Source organism: Pygocentrus nattereri, chromosome 3, assembly GCF_015220715.1.
Source record: "Pygocentrus nattereri isolate fPygNat1 chromosome 3, fPygNat1.pri, whole genome shotgun sequence".
Lineage (NCBI taxonomy): Eukaryota > Metazoa > Chordata > Actinopteri > Characiformes > Serrasalmidae > Pygocentrus > Pygocentrus nattereri.
Window position 1 is genome coordinate 5427606 of NC_051213.1, and position 22494 is coordinate 5450099.

The 22494-nt window shown below is 43.3% G+C and overlaps 1 protein-coding gene across 5 annotated transcripts in view; it reads right to left on the reverse strand.

Moving 5' to 3' along the window:
- abca4a (ATP-binding cassette, sub-family A (ABC1), member 4a) overlaps positions 1–22494 on the reverse strand; it is a 131644-nt gene that overhangs the window by 27338 nt on the left and 81812 nt on the right. For 2 of the 5 annotated variants that reach the window (XM_037536756.1, XM_037536757.1), the window contains 16 exons: positions 21014–21204; positions 19023–19128; positions 17977–18182; positions 16969–17023; positions 16760–16840; positions 15156–15328; positions 13294–13418; positions 13103–13201; positions 11291–11480; positions 11014–11108; positions 10893–10925; positions 10695–10800; positions 9868–9942; positions 9596–9765; positions 6959–7136; positions 1154–1269 (listed from right to left, as the gene is read on the reverse strand). In XM_037536756.1, the coding sequence (XP_037392653.1) occupies positions 1154–1269; positions 6959–7136; positions 9596–9765; positions 9868–9942; positions 10695–10800; positions 10893–10925; positions 11014–11108; positions 11291–11480; positions 13103–13201; positions 13294–13418; positions 15156–15328; positions 16760–16840; positions 16969–17023; positions 17977–18182; positions 19023–19128; positions 21014–21204 (1999 nt within the window). The remainder of the gene's footprint in view (positions 1–1153; positions 1270–6958; positions 7137–9595; positions 9766–9867; positions 9943–10694; positions 10801–10892; positions 10926–11013; positions 11109–11290; positions 11481–13102; positions 13202–13293; positions 13419–15155; positions 15329–16759; positions 16841–16968; positions 17024–17976; positions 18183–19022; positions 19129–21013; positions 21205–22494) is intronic. The other 3 variants (XM_037536758.1, XM_037536760.1, XM_037536759.1) reach the window with 3 other exon arrangements.

The following is a 22494-nucleotide window of genomic DNA, read 5'->3' on the forward strand; positions in this document are numbered from 1 at the left end:
GTCTACACCCTTGATTGTTTCTACCTGTTTTCCACCTGTGTCTTGTGAACCCTCGTTAGCCCTCTTGTATTTAAGCCCTGTGTTTCCCTTAGTCTAGTACTGGTCTTTGTTTGATATGATTCATGTTTGATGTTTGATTGTTTGTGTCATGGTTGACTCCTCCCACTCCATGTGCTTTTTGTTTACTTTTTGATTTTCCAAGTGCATTTGTTGTGTTTTGAGTTCGGCCCCCTAGTTTAGTGACCCCGGCCCAGACTGTTTTCACCTGTCCCTCGTTTTCCCTGTGCTGTATTTAAGCCCTGTACCTAAGACCATCAAAGCAAAGGGAAAAGCCCATGGAGTGGGAGGAGCTAACGTGACAGTTTATATGTTTTATACATGGTCTGAATTGTTTTGTTGGGTATTCGTTCCTCCAGCCGTCGTATCTGAACCTGAACTTTCTTGACCATAACCCTTGATTTGCTCAAAATAAAACGCGCTTACCTCAGCGTATGGATTCATACTGGATTAAAATCACTACAATTATTACTGTCAGATTGTAAGTCTACACACAGAACCGCCCCAAGAACACTGTCATATTTGTTTTACTTAAAAAAAATAATGTTACAGTAAATCACAAAGCAAGAGAAAAGAAACTGGTATAATTCATTGAAGAATTAAAAATAAAACTTTTGGATTAACCAAATATTCCATAACATAATCTCATCCCAGCTCTCTGATTTATTAAAATGAACTGTAACTTTTTTACTCTAGAAATATTCACGTCACAGCTGACAACAAGCCCTATTTCAAGTTCCCCCGTTCCCCCAGCGCACTACAGTGTCAGGTTTGGGTTCAGTGGAGAATGTTTTGTGATTTGAGAGCCGCCTCACTCACACCTTTATGCCTCCTGTTCAGAGCTGATGGGATTTCGTGAGAGGGGAGGGGGCATCGTCTACACTGGAGAAAAAACCCCCAGACTAAAGCAGACACTGACAAATCTCTCTACGCCCAGCCAGACCTTCGACTGTGTGTTCCATTCCAGGCTATTCATCTTTCTCCACCAGCCGCAAAGACCTCCTGTGACATGCCTAAACAAACTCGGGAAGGCTATTTAGAGTGGGACACATAAACAGACTGTTTAGACAGGAAGCTCCATATTGGCTGTCCTTACCCATACAGCATCAGCAGGGCTATCAGCGCGTGCAGGTTGGCAGGGGAGGTGTAGCACTTTTTATCAAAGTTGACAAAAATCTTCACAACCAAGGCCGCACTGACGGAGTAGCTGATCTAAGAGGAGAAAAGAGGGGCAACATTTTTCCATCACTTTCTTTTGCATGTTTAAAAAGAAAACTATGAATGTTTGTTAAATCCTCTAATTTATACAAACATATATTAAAACCCACTTTATTAGAAACCTTGTAAGTCCACTTTTCTGGTGGAGACCATCTCAGGATGCATAATTTCCGTTTGCCATCATCTTGTCTTTGTTTTTTTTTTATTGTTAAATAACATTTTGTTATATCCTGAGCCCCAAAACACCCATTTCAAAATAAAGGCACTTGTAGCGAACCTTGAAATAAGCTCCCTGGACAAAAAATGAGTCACCTTGTGTGTTTAAAGTGGTAGTAACTTAAGGCTTCTGCAGATGGCGCTACACTAGGATGATCAGGCAATAAATACCTGTGGGGTGTGTGAGGGGATTCATGGATTGAGAAGAGGTGGTACAGTCAGGGAATGTCTCATTTAATCTGTGGAAAATGGGTCGCAAAGCAAATGATAATGATCGTCAAAAAGGATTGACTGCATTTGGTGGTCCAAAAGGCCACAGTGTGGAGGAAGTAGTTGAGTTTGCAGGTGTACTGAAGCGTGCAGTCATACGAGTCGACCAGCGTTGGAAAAAACCCCAGTCTAGGAAATTTGCATCAGAATTGTGGCCGAAAGACAAAACTGATGGACAGGGACCACCGGCGTGTTTCATGGCTTGTGAATAAAAATCGTTTTGCCTCTATGCAAGAATTGCTCCTAGAAGTCAACACTGGTTCTTCACAACCAAGTTCTGAAAGATCTCTCAACAGGGAACTGTGTACCAGAAACATATGAAGCAGAGTGGCACACAAGAGGCCTTTGCTCACTTCTGCTCACAAAGTTTCTTTGTGAGTGATGCTGGGAAGCCTTAAATGAGGTACAAGGTGTGGCTCGAGCTGGAGGAGATCTGTAATGTTTTAATTACATGAAAACGAGTTCTTTGGTTAAGGATGACACTGAGCTGCTGGACAACCAGGTTTTCTTACCAAGGAACATAACATTCCATAACATTGTCCCAACAATTCTCACGTTCACAGGGCAGCAGATGTGACTGACTGGCATGGTGAACATCCAGAAGTATTCACACATCTGCACTGGCCTGCAAAACCTCAGATGTGATCCCTCTTAAAAGTCTGTGGGACGACCTGGAACAACGAGCAAGACTAAGGGGAAGGCATCCGCGGAATCTGGCCGAACTCGTAATTCTTAGATGAAGGATTTCCTGAACATTGATCTCGCCTACATCCTGAAACTTCTCCAGTCCAGGCCAAATCGAATCTCAGCTTTTATTAGTGCCCATGGAGGTATTACACATTATTAGGCACATTTCAGTCACAGGTGACTAATTTTTTATGCAGTGAGCTCATTACATAATGAACACTTTGAATATTCAAAAATAAAATAGGTGAATAAATCAATCTATAAATAGGCTACAGTGCACAACATTATACACATCACAACAGGTTACATTACATTACATCACGCACTTTATGCTGCAGTGCATGCTGGGGAGTGTAGTTCAGTGCATTGTAAAACAGGTTAAGATGAATAGAAAATAATTTCGCAGGCCAGAGAGAATTATGCTGCGGGCCTGATCTGGCCTGATCTGTTTGACCCACGGGCTCTGGCCGTTTATCAGTGCTCAGTTTCTGACCACAGAACTACCCCTGGCTTGCTGCTTATGAGGGGTGGACCTTTTTCAACATACACTAAATTGCCAAAGGTATTCGCTCGTCTGCCTTCACACGTACATGAACTTGAGTGAGATCCCATTCTTAATCAATAGGGTTTAATATGATGTCGGCCCACCCTTTGCAGCTATAACAGCTTCGACTCTTCTGGGAAGGCTTTCCACAAGGGTTAGGAGTGTTTATGGGAATTTTTGACCGTTCTTCCAGAAGCACATTTGTGAGGTCAGACACTGATGTTGGACGAGAAGGCCTGGCTCACAGTCTCCGCTCTAATTCATCCCAAAGGTGTTCTATGGGGTTGAGATCAGGACTCTGTGCAGGCCAGTCAAGTTCTTCCACACCAAACTGGCTCATCCGTGTCTTTATGGACCTGCTTTGTGCACTGGTGTGCAGTCATGTTGGGACAGGAAGGGGCCGTCCCCAAACTGTTCCCACAAAGTTAGGAGCATGAAATTGTCCAAAATCTCTTGGTGCTGAAGATAAGATAACATAAGATAATCCTTTATTAGTCCTACAGCAGCAGAGTAATAGAAGGAAGGCAACAACCCCACACCATGATCCCCCCTCCACCAAACTTTATACTTGGCACAATGCAGTCAGACAAGTACCGTCTCCTGGCAACCGCCAAACCCAGACTCATCCATCGGATTGCCAGACAGAGAAGCATGATTGGTCACTCCAGAGAACTCGTCTCCACTGCTCTAGAGTCCAGTGGCGGCGCTTTACTCCACTGCATTCCACATTTTGCATTGCGCTTGGTGATGTAAGGCTTGGATGCAGCTGCTCAGCCATGGAAACCCATTCCATGAAGCTCTCTACGCTGTTCTTGAGCTGATCTGAAGGCCACATGAAGTTTGGAGGTCTGTAGTGATTGACTCTGCAGAAAGTTGGTGACCTCTGCGCACTATGCCCCTCAGCATCCGCTGACCGCTCTGTCATTTTACATGGCCGACCACTTCGTGGCTGAGTTGCTGTCGTTCCCAATCGCTTCCACTTTGTTATAATCCCACTGACAGTGGACTGTGGAATATTTAGTAGTGAGGAAATTTCACAACTGGACTTGCTGCACAGGTGGCGTCCGATCACGGCACCACGCTGGAACTCACTGAGCTCCTGAGAGCAACTCATTCTTTCACTAATGTCTGTAGAAGCAGTCTGCAGGCCGAGGGGCTCGGCTTTATACACCTGTGGCCATGGAAGTGATTGGAACACCTGAATTCAATGGCTTGGATGGGTGAGTCAATACTTTTGGAAATATAGTGTAGCATTGACACTGCTGTAAACAAGAAGTGCGTCATGCTGGTGGCACAGCAGTTAAGACACCTGTGGAGCTAAACAAAGCACTGTTGGTTTGAGTCTTTGTGTAGGTATCAACAACACATCTACAGTCCCACTAGCTGCCTGCTGTTGGCCTTCAAATTAAAGCACATAATGCAAAAACTAACAGTATTTGAGCTGTGATGGCCAAGTTTTCAAGGAGCCCTTTAGCAACTGTTTAAAAATGCACAGGTGTCACATCGATGTCTGAGGATTCCTCTCCTCACCTCCCGAGGTCGTGCTCATCTCAATATTGGGATGTTTCCCAGCTTCTCAGTCAATTTCAGTGCTTTATCTAGCCAGACATCTCGGTCTATCTTTTGCAAAGCCTTGTAAGTTGTTACTGCAATTTTCGGCATTTATCGATTCCCCGTCTTCCTGTTTTTGACCTTTTCCTGAAGTTTGCCTCAGATTTTCAATCTTGGGCTGCGTTTCTGTCTTTTATCTTAATCTGCCCTGAATTAACTCTTGTTTACTGCTGAGTTGGTTTGGATCTGTATGTCCACATTTTTACATTAAACCTGCTAGTGGATTCTACTCTGGAGCTTCAGCCAAGTTACAGTGGGAAATGAATCTCTAGCTCCAGTAAGTTGAGAGAATGCAATATGTGAATATGTATAACTGGTGCACCACTGTGTAAATATCCAAATCCAGAAAGTTGACTCTTCTTACAATTTTCCATCGTCAAAGGAAACACAACTACCATCTCAGTGTAACTGCTGTGCTTAGAACTGTTCACCACCCAAAAATACCTAGACAACAATGTTCCGGTGGTGGTTTCTTACCAAATGGGCTTCAGTCTGTAACTGCACATTTATATGTGGGTCATTCTCCATTTGCAGCAGGAAACCATGTCACAAAGGTTGCAGGGCTTAAAAACGATTAACTAAATATCAGGCACTGCTCCAAAATTTGGGATGTACATTTAAACAGTGACCACTTTTCCTTCACGATTCTCTGATTGTTGTTTTTTTATCCTGTTGGCGTAGTCGCTCTGCTCAACACGAAACCAATGTTTTAAACCATTTTTAATATAAAACGATATTTTTAAGAGGTTTAACTTTTAGGAATTTGGATAAAACAGAGTCACGTTAACTTTTTATATCTTTAATGTTATACTGTCTTTAAAAAATTCATTTGTCTCAGAGATTCTGGTCACTGGAGTTCAACCCAAGTTCAGCCACGTCCCCCCACTGCTGCGCTCCCTTCACTGGCTTCCTGTAGCTGCACGCATCAGATTTAAAGCCCTAATGCTGGCCTACAAAGCCAAAACTGGACCAGCCCCTACCGACTTGATGGCAACGGTGAAATCTCGAACTGAACCACGAGTCCTTTGAGCTTCGAGTACAGCTCGGCTTGACCCGCCATCCTTCAAGGCGCACGGAAGACAAGCGTGGAGAATGTTCTCTGTACTGGAGCCCAGGTGGTGGAATGAACTCCCACTGGCTGACCGAACAGCGGAGTCTCTTGCTGTCTTCAAACGCAGACTGAAGACCGTCTCTTTACACAGCACTTAAATGAGCACTGAATTATAAGCTGCACTTATTTTATTGTCCTGCACTCTGTATTGTAGTTTATTGTATTGTATCTTATTGTTATTGTATTGCATTGAATGGCTCAGAGTTCTGCGTTCAACTCTGTTTCTTTTTCTCTTGGTGTCTGCAGTGACATGTGTTTCTAGCAGTATCTGAGCCCAGGACCGTCTTTCTCTCTAAGCTACTGGTAACTAGCAAAGACACTTTCTCTAGATTGACAAAGCTCTTCTTCTAAGTCTGCTAAATGCTGTAAATGTAAATGTAAAATGTTTTAGGGACTCTTATTTTACATTTTAACATATTAAACTGCCTCTTTGGGCCGAGGCTCAGCAGAGAGGAAGCATCTCAAGGCATGAGAAGGTGAGTCACACTCGCTCACGATACTTCATCGGTTTATTAATAACGTTGTTTATCAGGCAGCTCAAAATGGTGTCACCGGTCTTATGAGCTTTAATGGCTGATCAGCCAATGAAACAGAGTCAGTTACAAAATCCTCAGTTTTAACCAGAAAGTCACTGGAGTCACCGCCACTGGAGTCACGTCACTGGAGTCACTGTCACTGGAGTCACCGTCACTGGAGTCACCGCCACTGGAGTCACCGTCACTGGAGTCACCGTCACTGGAGTCACCGTCACTGGAGTCACCGTCACTGGAGTCACGTCACTGTTCCACCACATTCATACGACGCCAGTGACTGTAACACATGTTTGGAATGAAACTCTGCTTTTTGTATATATGATAATAGGAGATGTTAATGGAGATATTAAGATTCTTTAGTTTTGGGATGAAAGAAATATGTATTTTTAAATGTATCCACCTGAATTCCCACTCCAAATGGAGAGATACCCTCTACAGTCGACACTGACTCTGATTTGATTTTGTTGATTGTGGTGGTCTTTCCTTTTTGATTGTTTTGTGTGCTGCCTTTTTCGTCCAGGGCTCACTTGTAAAAGAGATTTTTAACCTCAGTGTGATTTCCCTGGTTAAATAAAGGTAAAATAAAATTTTATATATATATATATATAGTAATAGTAGATCTAAAGGTAGGTGTAGCTTACAAAAGGTGAGTGGGTGGATGTACAATGTATCTAATAACGTGTATAGAAACGACTTAATCTGCGCACTGACCATGTCCCAGAGGAAGTTGGCTGTCCAGTAGACCAGCGGACTGACCCCACTCACAAACTGCAGGTGCTTGGCCTGGGTCACCCTCTCCTGGATCAGGTACAGGACAAAACTGGCTGGCACGAAGGACATGGCAAAGATCACGCACATGGCCACCACAGCGTCCACTGAGGTGGTCAGTCTGAGACAGAAAGCAGGGGTCAGGAAATAAACACTCAGTTCATGGAGAACTGAAAAGTGGTGACTGCAGGACAAAATGACTTTAGGAGAAGACATTAAACCTTAGAAGCCTTAGAGTCATTATCGCTGTGATGCTATGCAGGTTGAACTTTCCCAGTCAAATTACACGTTTTGCTGGTTTTCAATTATTTTTCTATTATTTGCAGAATTTACCGTAACACACTGTAAACAAAACATACACACTTAATATATAAAACGTGCCATAACTTTTACCACGTTTAATTGTTTTCTATTTAGCATATGGCATTAGTGTGTTCTCTGTAGAGGAGGCGTTAAGCCCTTAAATGGTCAGATTTATTACACACTTCTAGAACCTAAGAACAGCTCAACCAGTTCGCATTGAAGTCCCTGTAGTTACTGAATAATAAGCCTTAGTGTATAATAAGCCGGGATTTTACACTTAGAAATTCAACAAATCAGAATTTGAGCAGGGTGCCCAAACTTTTGCATATGACTGTCGATTTGATTTGCATTAAACAAACGATTCACATTCTGTATCAGCAGGTTTGCATTCTGACTGTCCAAAACTGACCAAGTCCAAAACGTGCATCATTCTATGCAAACAAACAAACAAAGAGAGAAGTGCTGCATGAAAGATAAGAACTTTGAAATTGATCCATTTCAAATGACAAAAAAAATGAATTTGTGAAATCGCAGAATTTACACATTCACCAGAACGTCGGCGCCTGTTTCAATGAGCCAACTGTAGAATAATCAATAAAAAATTCAAACAATACTGTATAACAACATAGTCTGCCGTGTGGAGAGGCCATGAGCTGCTGTGATCATTTTATGGACTGTTATCCTGACATAAGTAGTTAATTATCTTCTGACCTCAAGATTACAGATTACAAGATAACTGACTTTAAAATAAAAAATAAATGTTCAATATCTCAAAATAAAAAGAAAACTAATCCATTATTTCAAGATACCCACTTTGCTATCTTGAGATCACAAAATAATTAGCTTGTTATCTCAGGATAACAACCTTCTTATCTTGAGATCACAACATAATTAATTCATTTCACAGCTTTGTTATCTTGAGATTACAAGATAATCGGCTTGTTATCTCAGGATAACAACCTACTTATCTTGAGATCACAACATAATTAACTCATTTCAAAATCACATCTTTGTTATCTTGAGATTACAAGATAACTAAGATAAGAAAAAATGTCGATATCTCGAAATAAAAAGATAACTAACCTATTATTTCAAGACACCAACTTCATCTTGAGATCACAAAATAATTAGTTTGTTATCTCAAGATAACAACCTTCTTATCTTGAGATCACAACATAATTAACTAATTTCAAAATCACAGCTTTGTTATCTTGAGATTACAAGATAATCGGCTTGTTATCTCAGGATAACAACCTTCTTATCTTGAGATCACAACATAATTAACTCATTTCAAAATCACAGCTTTGTTATCTTGAGATTACAAGATAACTAAGATAAGAAAAAATGTCGATATCTCGAAATAAAAAGATAACTAACCTATTATTTCAAGATACCAACTTTATCTTGAGATCACAAAATAATTAGCTTGTTATCTCAAGATAACAAGATAATTAACTCATCTCAGAATCACATCTTTGTTATCTTGAGATTACAAGATAAATGACTTTAAGAAAAAAAGTTTTGTTATCTTGAAATAACAAGATAACTAATTATTTCATGATACCAACTTTGTTATCTTGAGATAACAAGATAATTAACTCATCCTTTTAAGATAACAACCTAGAGACGTTTTACCACCTCATGGCCTCTCCGGACTTCCGTAACAACATCATCGCTGTCCAGAGAAAATCACGCCTCTCCGTTTACGTTGATATTTTTTTCTACACTCTTTCACCAGCTGTGCTTTACACTGTGGGAAAATATCAAGACGCATGGACCAATAGAAATGCTCTAAAATCACGCGGAATACAATCGACTTACATTGACTTACATTGAAAGGCACGAGTGTTTCTGCCCTCTCCTGTAAAGTTACTATTTCGGAGATACTTGTTTTTTCTTCCGACAGCGACAATATGCTGTTGACTGCGACTGCAACAAGAAAACGAAGGTTTTTAATGATTTATTCTGAAATTCCAGTCAGGCAGGGCCACTGCGCGCTTCAGTGTTTTCTCTCCTTTAAACACCTGTTTGGACGCCTAGACGTCTGGATAATTAGCTGATGAGCTGAATCAGGTGCAAACCAGCATGGAACACAGCAGAACTGTCATTCCCGCATCCCTCCAGGGCTGTAATTTAAGACTCACACCTATTTAAACCTTCCTTCACAACACACCAATAAAACGAAACATTATCACCCACAAAAACACTCCATCAATCATCGCCCTAATCCCTGCGGCCAGACTCGCTCTGTGAATGACTCCGATTTAAGGCACATACACGGTGACCTCGGAGAGCTGCTCTTTGGTGAGGTTGAGCGGGTGATTGATCACGGTGACGCCGTATTCACTGGGGTTGGCATTAGTGGGAAGGTTGGCTCGGAGGATGGCGTTGTTGGCCACGTTCAGGAAGGCCACCACGGCATGCCAACCTTTGTTGTTATACCACACCTTTAAAGGCAGAGAGGTTTACGAAGGTTTATGCGTATACGGACAATAAACATCATGAATGACGAAATCTATTACGAGGTTTAGCTACACGTTAAAATTTACCTTGACATTATATTCAGTTTCCATATATTTCAGGAATGTTCCAATATCCCTGAGAGCGACTTTTAAGTGTTTTCCCTGTAATAAAAAAAAGAAAAAAAGATATTACAATTAGGTTAAACTAGATTTCTTTACATGAAAACAAAAAGAAAATCATCATATATGCACATATGGAGGGCTGGACAAAATAGCACAAAACATCCATCCATCCATCCATCCATCCATCCATCCATCCATCCATCCATCTTCTAAGACGCTTCTCCCTCAGGGTCGCGGGGGGGTGTAGTAGCCTATCCCAGCAGTCTTCAGGCTGAAGGCAGGATACACCCTGGACAGGTCGCCAGTCCATCACAGGGCAGGCAGACAGACACAGACAGTCACTCACACCTAGGGGCAACTTCAACATGTCCAATCGGCCTGACTGCATGTCTTTGGACTGTGGGAGGAAACCGGAGAACCCGGAGGAAACCCACACAGACACGGGGAGAACATGCAAACTCCACACAGAGAGGACCCTGATCACCCGGCCGGGGAATTGAACCCAGGCCCTCCTCGCTGTGAGGCGACAGTGCTACCCACCACGCCACCGTGTCGCAGCGCAAAACATCAAATGATAAAAGTAATTCCAACAAATTCCTTTGTATGTAATCTAATGAATCACAGTGTATAGCTTAAATTGCAACAATGGGGATGGTGCACTGAATTATTTCAGAAAAAATCAGATCTACACCCTAAAATACATTCTTAAGCGTTTCCATGGTTACGTCCATCTCTCACGTTATCCGTCTAATGCACAAAGCCCCATTCAGACAGACCGATAAGACACTGACCCCTGTTATGTTGAGCAGCCGTCCTATTTCTCCTGCAGTGTCTTGAATCGTTTTGGGGCTCACACCCACGACAGGCAGCCGCCCCCCTACAGAAATGCCTCCGTACCTGCAAGAGCGCAATCAGTGAGGCCGCAAACATCACCCACGCTCATCAACCACTAGAGGGGGACATCGCAACGCGGTACAAGATGAGAATACCTTTGTTCGTTCACCCAGTACTTGCTCTTCAAACTGAAAGACAGAAGAAAGCAGGAGTCAGAGTTTAAGGCGTTAATCACCTGAGAGGATGTGAACTGTGGTCTACAGATAAGAGGTCTACCTTGTTCTGATGAGGGTTGGGTAAGTCTTCACCAGATAGTCCGTAATGTTCCTCCCAGTCAAATCTATCAGCACATCACCAGTAGACTGAATCCTCTGAATAACACACACACACACACACACACACACACACACACACACAGGAACAACCATACAAAACATGCTAGTGTGGATAACAATGAATAGAAGCTACCATCCACCAATCACCCTGAAGCCACTCTCTTCCACTCCCTGTATTTCTTCCTGAATTATTCCTTTAACAGTATCAGGGTACAGACCTGTGGTGGGGGCAGCCCCCCTGCTCCCTCAGGACAAACAGGCAACATAGTGAGTTTGCTGGAAGTGCTGCACTGACAGTCTGGAGTCGGCCGGAGCTCCGTCCACTGCGGACCGGCCAGCGCATCGATAAGGGCAGGGTTGACCAGGGGCGTCTCCCACTCTGTGGTGATGTTATTGCACGGATACTCTCTGGAAGGAAGGCAGGACACTTGGGTGTGATGGGTGATGAAGGGTGTCAATCAGACAGAGCATTGAAAGGTTCACACTCATGTAGGTTCTTCAAGAGTTCTTTAGTAAAGAAAACGGTTCTATGTAGAGTCATGAGCGCTCCAAGAACCCTTTGCACACTGTGAAAAGTGAAAAATATTACTTCATGTGGTAACAAGTAAATTAACTAGCTTTATTGGACATAAATGAATGGGTCCCATTTTATGTCGAGTCTCTAATAACTGTGTAGTTACATGTGAATAACATATGCAACGACACTGCTATAGATGGGTTATAGAAGTACACATACACACATCTTCTAAACCACTTCTTCTGGCTGGCTGCCTATGCCAGCGGTCAGTCCAGTCGTGAAATTTCCTCACTACTAAATATTCCACAGTCAACTGTCAGTGGAATTATAACAAAGTGGAAGTGATTGGGAACGACAGCAACTCGGCCACGAAGTGGTCGGCCACGTAAAATGACAGAGTGGTCAGCGGATGCTGAGGGGCATAGTGCACAGAGGTCACCAACTTTCTGCAGAGTCAATCATTACAGACCTCCAAACTTCATGTGGCCTTCAGATCAGCTCAAGAACAGCGTAGAGAGCTTCATGGAATGGGTTTCCATGGCCGAGCAGCTGCATCCAAGTCTTACATCACCAAGCGCAATGCAAAGCGCCGCCACTGGACTCTAGAGCAGTGGAGACGTGTTCTCTGGAGTCACCAATCACGCTTCTCCGTCTGGAAATCTAATGGATGTGTCTGGGTTTGGCGGTTGCCAGGAGACGGTACTTGTCTGACTGCACTGTGCCGAGTGTAAAGTTTGGAGGAGGGGGGATCATGGTGTGGGGGTGTTTTTCAGGAGTTGGGCTCGGCCCCTTAGTTCCAGTGAAAGGAACTCTTAAAGCTTCAGCACCAAGAGATTTTGGACAATTTCATGCTCCCAACTTTGTGGGAACAGTTTGGGGACGGCCCCTTCCTGTTCCAACATGACTGCACAGCAATGCACAAAGCAGGTCCATGAAGACACGGATGAGCCAGTTTGGTGTGGAAGAACTTGACTGGCCTGCACAGAGTCCTGACCTCAACCCAGTAGAACACCTTTGGGATGAATTAGAGTGGAGACTGTGAGCCAGGCCTTCTCGTCCAACATCAGTGTCTGACCTCACAAATGCGCTTCTGGAAGAACGGTCAAAAATTCCCATAAACACTCCTAACCCTTGTGGAAAGCCTTCCCAGAAGAGTCGAAGCTGTTATGGCTGCAAAGGGTGGGCCGACATCATATTAAACCCTATGGATTAAGAATGGGATCTCATACGTGCGTGAAGGTAGACGAGTGAATATATTTGGAACTATAGTGTATAAAATGTACCAGAACCTTTCCACAGGCAACAGTGTACTATGTGTATATATTCCCCAGTTTATTAAATTCATAACATAACGTCATTCATTTAATTACGGTGCCCAAATTTTGCACATGACTATTTTAATTTTACACATATTTGTCCCTGAAAAGACCCACTCATACATGCTTTTACACCATGTCGGAATGTGGAGTGATGGAGACGTTCCGCATGCATTATATATGAAAGACCCACATACTTCAGAGGTTCGTCCACCATGCAGCGTGTCCCAAATCCAGGCCTGTTTAAAAGTACATCAGCAAAATACTTCATATCCGCCATCTCCGTCTGCTCGTTACTGCAAGAGAAAAGGGCAGAAGACTACATCCTCAAAGTGGCTCAGACTGATCAGAGGTTCAACTGCTGCCATCCTGTGAGCGGCGGACTCACCTGAAGAAGGTAAACTGTCGGCCATACATCCACGGGCTCAGGGTCAGGCTGGGATACTCTCCAAACGGGGGGACGATGAGGGTGAACATCAGAGAAACCAGAACAAAACTGGCTGGCAGAACAATCTGATTCAGAGAACATAAAACACAAATAATCTAGAAAATGATCCAGATTGTCTAGAAAACCAGATAACAGATGAGGATGGAGGGACAAAACCCTCATAGAAGACAAACTATGTTTTTTTGACAGGTTCACGCATCATCTACACTCTACAATGATGGCTCTTCATGAGCTCTTTAGAAACGAAAATGGATCTCTGTGGAACCATGAATATTGCATGATTAAAGGGTTCTCTGCATCATGATAAGGTTCTTCAGAGTGATGGAGAATGGCTGTAGATGGTTCTATATAGACCTTTTTTTGAAAAGGGTTCTACGTAGCACCAAAAAGCATCAAGTTTGTAACAACAGAAGAACCTTTTTGGTGCTATATAGAACACTTTTCAAAAAAGTGGTATAGGCACATTCTCTTCAATCTGAAAAACCCTTTCACAGTGCAAAGGGAACTCTGTGTTCTTGGTTCTATGTTGAACCATTTGCTTTACTATAGAACCCTAGAGGAACCATCTTTTTTTGAGTGTGTACAGAGAACACACGTCTGGGCATTTTAATACACAGTTACTGTTTATTTGCTGAATTTAACAGACAGGGAAAAATCACATAGCAAAAATGTGGCCTGTGCAAAAGTTATGGCGCATTTTACAATTTAAAGTTTTCCAATATTTGGATTGTTTCAATATTCCACCCAGAAGGAGAAGCGGCTTAGAAAATGTGTGTGTGTGTGTGTGTGTGTGTGTGTGCGTGTGTGTGTTAAACTCATCAAACAAATAGAAACTTTTCACTAATATTTGTAGAAAAATGTCATATTTAAGCGTGTTCTCTGTAGAGGAACTTATTTACACCTAGAACAAAACAGGTCACTTGACCAGGAGTGTGTAAACTTTTGGATATGACTGCATCAGATGCACTTTTATCCATTTATATAGATAACGGTGTGACATATATAGAGTGTCAGAAACCACATAAGCAAGTCGGCAGTCGTGGCCTGGAGGTTGGGGAACTGGCCCTGTGACCGGAAGGTTGCTGGTTCGATCCCCATGACTGAGGTGTCCTTGAGCAAGACACCTAACCCCCAACTGCTCCCCGGGCGCTGTGGATAGGGCTGCCGACCACTCTAGGCAAGTGTGCTCACTGCCCCCTAGTGTGTGTGTTCACTAGTGTGTATGTGGAGTTTCACTTCACGGATGGGTTAAATGCTGAGGTGGGATTAATAAAGTATCACTTACTTAATTAAGTCTGTAAGATTTACTGTTTACCCCTGCTGATCCCCCCTTTGGACCACTCAGATTGTTCTGCATACAAGGTCTAACTAGTTTTTAATCTCTTCAAACAGATTTTAAATGCACACAGGCTTTTATTTTGGAAAACAAACTAAGACAAATATTACAAACAACTGAGAAAATATACAACAGTTCTATTATGAAATGACTTTGTTGAAAATGTTGTTTCTGACGTTGTTGCGCTGCAGAGGTTACAGCTGCATGCAAAATAGGCTTGAGTTGTGATGCTGCTGTTAAAATGATTAAAGAAACTAATCTACAAAGGATAAAAAGAAAGAAATGAAGGAAAAATACATAAATTAGACTATGACTGCAAAATGAGCCCTGAAAAGTGCCATCTGAGCAAAAAATCAGTGGGTCTCCAGGCCAACAACCGCTCGCTGTCCTCTTGCGATCTGTGCTCAGTGCTAGTACAAAGTGTTACATAACAGTGGATGTTAAAGTCAGCGAAAGGCAACCTGACCTGGGCGAGGAAATCCTTGCCGGAGCGCGTAGTGTGGTGGAACCGCTTGATGAGCAAAGCAAAGAACTGCTTCACCACTAGAGACACACCTTTCACCTGCCTGGAGCCTTCGCCCCCTCTGCTGGCCGAGCCATTGGAGAGCGTTTGACCATTAACACATGCCTTCTTCTCTGCTTTTAAACACAGAGCACAGAGATTTATCAGAGAAGACTGTTAAGGCCCAAGGAGAACGGCGTACTTCAGCCAAAGATGCACCGCATTATAAAAATATGGAAACAGACAGCGGCAAGCACATGGCATGTTTACTGTTTCCACTAATATTAGCCGCATTAACAGTGGTGGACAAACCATGTACTGGAGTTGAAGCAGAGACACCCAAGGTAAAATATTCCTCCAGTAAAAGTAGAAGTTCCTCCCTTTAGACCTCCACTTGAGTAAAAGTACTAAAGTATTTCCCTTCAAATGTACTTAAGTATAAAGTAAAAGTACTAAAAGAGGAATTCTGGCTCTGATGTCCTGTTATCATTTTTATAACCAGACTGGCTTCATGAACTCATTTCAGGTGAAAGTCCTCCAGCGTCTCTCTTGGTAAACCAGTCTTTTAATAGAACGTCATTAATTAGTGACGCTGACGTCTATTAAAATGATCAGAAGCACAAAACACTGAAGGTAAACAGTTTCCATCAGGGAGAACCGAGTGGCTCTGAAATCACTTTTTACACACAAGCAAAGTTTCAGTTTCAGATTTATTTACAACTTAGTTCCAAGTTTAAGTTGAATAAAAACTGGCTTTAAACTCAGGATCACAGATGAGCTCCTTTACTATGTTGATCTGTAGGCGTCTGTTCATAAACATAAACCAGCCCAAACTCATTTACTATAAAATGAAATGGTGTTTGTAGAAATTCAGAAAAAAGCCGCGTCAGTCTCGACTGCATATGTGGACATATTTCTATATTGAGCTCTATTTACACAAAGTTAGGTTAGTTCATCATTTATGTTGAACAGACTCTCCCAAAGTTTTACGCTGCTGCGCTGACGTTGAACCGCGTGCTGCACTGGGTCGGTATGACCAACAGGTCAAAACCAGCTCTAAACAAAGTGACCGCTGGGCCCTGATTGGTGCTCTGGCTTTGCGCTTCTTTCGCTTTGACATGTTACGTTTTTATACACACAGAAACCAAAAGGAACGACAGATTTCTCAAAATGTAGGAGGAAAAAGTCAGATATTAGACTCTGAAATGTAGTGGAGTGAAAGGAAAAAGTCCAGAACGGAGAAACTTCAGTACAGATACATCAAAAATACTAAAGTACAGAAACTAATTACATTTACTCAGTTACTCAGTTACTGTCCACCACTGAGCATTAACAGCATTAGCAGCACTTTTTCCAACTTCTACATTCTACACAGCCAGTCTAGAAAGCTGCATTGAAGCAAGCTTTACTGTAAAAGAGCTATCCAGTTAAAACTGAGATACAGAGCCTCTAAGGCAGCGCTCATTCTGTAACAAAGCCCTGCAGACAGCATGTAACTCAGTTGCCCATCTGAAAGCTGGTCAGCATAATACTACATTAGCCTGTGCTCTAATAAGACTTCTCATCACCTTCTGGTTCCTCAATATTCACAGTCACTGTGGTGTCTCTAAAGACACTGGAGCGAGATCTCTGCTGCAGTGCTTTCAAGTCTGAGGGGTTCAACAGGTCACGACAGGTCACAGACAGCACCACATCACAGCACAGAAAACAGAGTCACAGACACCATCGGCCTGAGGGAGGTTACGGAACGATGAGTGAGCGTGAAAGAAAATCTTACCGGACACGGATTTCCCATGAGCGGTTTCTCCTTCAGCGGTGACTTTAAGAAAGATCTGCAAAACGCAGCATTTACTGTCATCATACAGTAGAGCTTCGATTAAAATATGGACATTTATTTTTAGATATCTGAAATATGATTCAAATACACCATCCATTTATTTTATAATGTATGGGGAAATATTACACACAGAAGAATATGCGCATGTAAATGTCTTTATCCAATATAACTGAACAGGTATGAAATATGAAAATCACTTTACTGCTTGGACTCCGTTTGAAATCGTCACCAGTGTCACAAGAGAAGCGGAAGAAACGGACTCAATCTCCCAGAATCCCCTGGGAGATCACATGACTGACACTTCCTACAGACCCCAACACACACACAGACTTCATTGGCCAGAATACGCTGACTTCAGATCTCAGTACAGGAGAATTTGTGGATCTTGACCTCCCCAGCAAGGCGGACACGCAGACGTATCGCCTCAGATAGAGAACAGACAACGCGGCATCTCGGTATGAATATCTGGGGTAGAGTTATGTGCTCTGCGTTGTGTGTGGCTCTTAGGAGACGTCTAACCAACGTCCCGTTCAGCTTTTCTGAGGTTTTTCCTGGCTCAACGTTCCCCTCAGCATAAAAGAAGGAGCCTCTTTGAGCTGTGGCCTGCTGATCTCACCTCTCCTTGCTGCTTTTTCTTCCTCCGTTATGCAGAAAGTTGAGCCCTGCTGGTATTAGAGCACCACGTAGCTAAGCGCACTACCACAACCGTCTACTTTTCAAGGCATTTGCCTCCAAAGTCTCTTCCCCCTTTTGAACCGACTTCAAAATGTTTTCCCTCACCCCAATATTTCCCCTCATGTTATGTCTAAACGCCCCTGGTTTGAAGCAGTTCCTACTCCAGACTCCCTTTCTGGGCAGCATTCTGCCCTCTTGCGGGTGCAAGAGCCTCACAGAGTGTATGAGACATGAAAGTTTGGCTGCGTGTTTCTGTGCGCGCGACAAACTGACCTCTTCCAGTGACGTGTCGGACACTCCGAAGCTGCTGAGGCCGATATCCGCCAATGTTTCCTCCAGCTCCCTGAAAAGGCTGGCGTAAGCCCGGTGTTTAAAGCCCCGACTGGGCAGCAGGAAGGTCAGCTCCTGCCCCACAGCCTCGACCAGTCTGGCCTCAGGCACATGGTGGTGCACCAGAGCTGTGATGGTGTTCACATCCCCTACACACACACACAAACACACACACACACATTCATTTTCACCAGCAGACACTCTCCACTCTTAATGTAGAAACAAATTCTTGCTTGTTTGAAAAAGTGCTTGGTGTATTACATAATCATAAGTCCATGCAGCCCATAGGTGGAAACTAAGCTGTGAAACATTTTGAATTCATCATGGTTGTGATGTCACAACCACAAAACCTACTACTCATTCACTATGACGTTATAAGCAATGTGATTCCTACAGACAATGTGTAGCGGAGTCATTGGAATAGACGATGTGGGGACCATGATTAAACGTTGGCCTGAATGCCGGGAAGCAAACAGATCACTGCACCCAAAAAAATCCAGGTATTCCAAATGAGTGGCTGAAGTTTTCAGCTTTTTTTATGGTTTATTCTGCAGATTTCAGATGGGCCTGCCATTTTAACGTGGCGTGCCTCATGTAACTTGGCTTAAATCAGCACAGAGTTCATAAATCAGTAACAGCAGCCTGTTTAATTCCATGAGATTAGGAGAGGAAAAAGTGAATTTCGACTATTTTTGGTGCATGAAGCTATTTTAAGGTCATATGTAGATTACAGGGGTTAACACACATAGGATTATGCTCATTGTTCCCCACTAGTTTCTCAGTGGAATTGGCCGTTAGTATCAGCACACACCTTTAATAAAAGCTACATTTCTCTTAAATTGCATGTATTTTTTCAAAGTTATATTTGATTTGTGCTTTTTAGTTTCAGGCAGAATTACCAAAGACGTAATATTTCCTTCTATGATGATGCTTTCAGTGTTCCTGTCAGTATGTACTCCGTTGTTTTCATGTTTCTACATGCATCTTACCGTCCATCTGTCGGCCGGTGGCTTTGGGCTGGGTGCAAGCGCTCTCTTTATATTCTGTACAGACGGAGCACTTACAGGAGCATTCATCCTTACAGTCACACTGGCCCTGTTACACATACATACACAGAGAGTTTATCACAGATATAGATGGAAAAGACCTGTAAGTGTCCTTAAGTCACACACACACACACACACACACACACACACACACACACACACACAGAAACCCAGCTCTCCACATTAGATCTTGTGTGCTTGTTTGGAACAAGTGGAAATTTGAGATGGACAAGATGTTGTGACTTTAATTATTAGTTCAGTAAGTTTAGTAATGAAGGTTCTGTGCAGGTACATTTTTTGTTCATCAAGGTACAAACAGTGTAGATGTTCCCTCAGAGCTCCAGCAGTGGTTTTAAGGTCTGACTGTGAAGCTTAAATCAGTTCCTCCAGGTGAAAAGTTGGTATTTGTTCCTTTTCATAACCGAATGTTTTAAAACAGAGCAGTAGAGTAAAAGCCTGGAGGCGAGGCGAGGCGGGGTGTGTGGAGTCAGTCCTTAGGGCTTCGCTGTTTATGAGCACATCATCGCCCCCAACTTTGAGCTCCCTCTTCATGAGGTGGTGGATTGGTTTAGAAATTTCACGCTCAGTCTTTAACAACCCTAAGTCTACATTGTCCCAGGACATTGTCATTACGAGATCACATCTGGGCCTGCGAGACTTCCCTCAATTTGGCAAGATGTAGATGGGCTCTACATTTTGCATTGGCACTAAATTAGTTTATGCTAAAAAGCAGACATACACATTCACACCTACCATGTCCAGTTGGCCTGACTGCATGTCTTTGGACTGTGGGAGGAAACCAGAGAACCTGGAGGAAACCCACGCAGACACGGGGAGAACATGCAAACGCCACACAGAGAGGACCCCGGTCGCCCGGCCGGGGACTCAAACCCAGGCCCCTCTTGCTGTGAGACGACAGTGCTACCCACCGTGCCGCCCTGACTCATTTTCAGCTCTTTCATGTTCACCCCCCACACATTTATATTACACATGGGGTGTTGGGCTGAGCCAGCAGGGAGTAAAAGTGTGGAGGTGCTGGGTTCTTCACTCTGTTCTGCTCCTACATGGCCTGCTGTTAGTGTCTGTGTATGTGTTTGTGTGTGTGTGTGTGTGTGTGTGTGTGGGTGAGAGGGTGGACAACATGGACAGGCTGCTGACTGGCTACAGCTGCTACAGGAGAACCTTACGCTGGACACTTGTGATATTTTAAATATCTGCTATTTTTACAAACCTTTATGGCTGGATTGATTTAATAAAACAATAATGTGGTGGGTTAGGACCAACACAGGACAAAAAACTAACTGCAATTTATTCACTGTCTCTGATTTCATTATCATTTTAATCACTTGTTAGGTGTTAGATTTTGACGCTTTAGTGTAGAACAATTAAATTTTTTAAAATTTAGCTTTTTTTTTTTCTTTTTCAGCCAAAAATTAAAAGTGTCACTTTTGACCATTTTGGTCATAAATGTTTAGTGCGCATAATTTCAGTATGTCATTGACAAACAGACTCGTTTACAGGGTTTCTGACGCTGCACATACTGTTACCTATATATAAACACAGGCAAACTTATGGCACATATATATCCAGGCTTAAAGACGGCTGGTGCTGCTGTTTTTAGCTGTGCCATGTATTTTTGCTCATTAGATAACAGTGTCTATACAGTCTGCATGTCTAGCCTGTTGAACTACATCAATACTAAAGGGGAAATTGTGTATAACAAACTATATGAACACTTTATTTTGACCCCTTAAAATCTCAGCTGTATTACATACTAAGGCTTATTATTCAGACACTACACAGACTTCACTGGCCATATAAGGGGATAACCCAGTTTACTTCAGGGGGACTGTGGACACTGTTGGCTAAGCAGCATGCACACCCACACGAGTATGGACACACATAAGTGTATGAGAGAAAAGCAGGGGACTGGCCTCCTTCCTGGCGGACAGCGTTTCGTCCTTCATGCGGCGGACGAGTGTGAGGTAGAATCCAGCCCCCAGCATGCTCTTGAGGAAGAGCGGAGAGCCGCAGCAGTGCAGGCGGCCTTGAGAAATTATAGCCACACGGTCGCTCAGCAGGTCAGCCTCGTCCATGTGGTGTGTAGAGAGGATCACAGTACGACCTGCAACCAGCAAACAGGCAGAGTTTTATTATTGCACTAATTCCTACACACTAGCATTTCATACACAAGCTGTCCTTGTCATGATAAATAAGACAATAGAAATTTATACTTTTTTGATCCCACAATCAGGGAAATTTCACCTCCGCATTTAACCCATCCGTGAAGTGAAACACCACATACACACTAGCGAATACACACACTAGGGGGCAGTGAGCACACTTGTCCCGGAGCGGTGGGCAGCCCAATCCACGGCGCCTGGGAAGCAATTGGGGGTTAGGTGTTTTGCTCAAGGACACCTCAGTCATGGACTGTCGGTGCTGGGAATCGAACCAGCAACCTTCCGGTCACAGGGCCAGTTCCCTAACCTCCAGCCCATGACTGCCCCCAAATGAACAAATCTTTACCTTAAATGACAGAAATGGATGTTAACCTAAGAATCCTGTCTGTTTCAGGGACAGAAGGGTGGTTGTTTTGCCAGCAACAAATGCAAACTGTGCTCACAGAAGGTAGATTTCACACCGTGTTCATACAGCATTCACTGCAAAAATAATATCTTAAGTGATACGTTGTCAGCTGAAACAGAGGAAGTTCCAGCGTATATGATGGATTCCGTGTACTGACACACCAAAATAGCCCAATTATCCAAAACCAGTAGCAAAGTTTTAGCACTATCAATGGGCATTTTAATTATTTTTGCTATTCAAGTGTCTAAATGGTCATCCATCCATTTCTAAGCCGCTTATCCCTCAGGGTCAGGGGGAGGAGCTGGACAGAAGGCAGCATATACCCTGGACAGGTCGCCAGTCCATCGCAGGGTAGACAGACAGACACAGACAGTCACTCACACCTAGGGGCAATTTAGCACGTCCAATTGGCCCGACTGCATGTCTTTGGACTGTGGGAGGAAACCGGAGAACCCGGAGGAAACCCACGCAGACACGGGGAGAACATGCAAACTCCACACAGAGAGGACCCTGGTCGCCCGGCCGGGGAATCAAACCCAGGCCCTAATCGCTGTGAGGCGACAGCGCTACCCACCACGCCACCGTGCCGCCCGTCTAAATATTCAAACAAATGATAATAGTTGTGTGTTGTGGGGTTGGTTAGTGTAGTGGTTAACACCTCTGCCCTCTGCCCTGTAGACTGGGGTTCAACTGTAGACTGGGGTTAACAGTGGTTTACTTTCACACAGTAGGCTCAGCTTAAACAGACATTTATATTCCAACAATATATTCTTTACTTTGTTTATTGCAGGTTTACATTTTGCTGACTTTCATGCGAGTACATGAA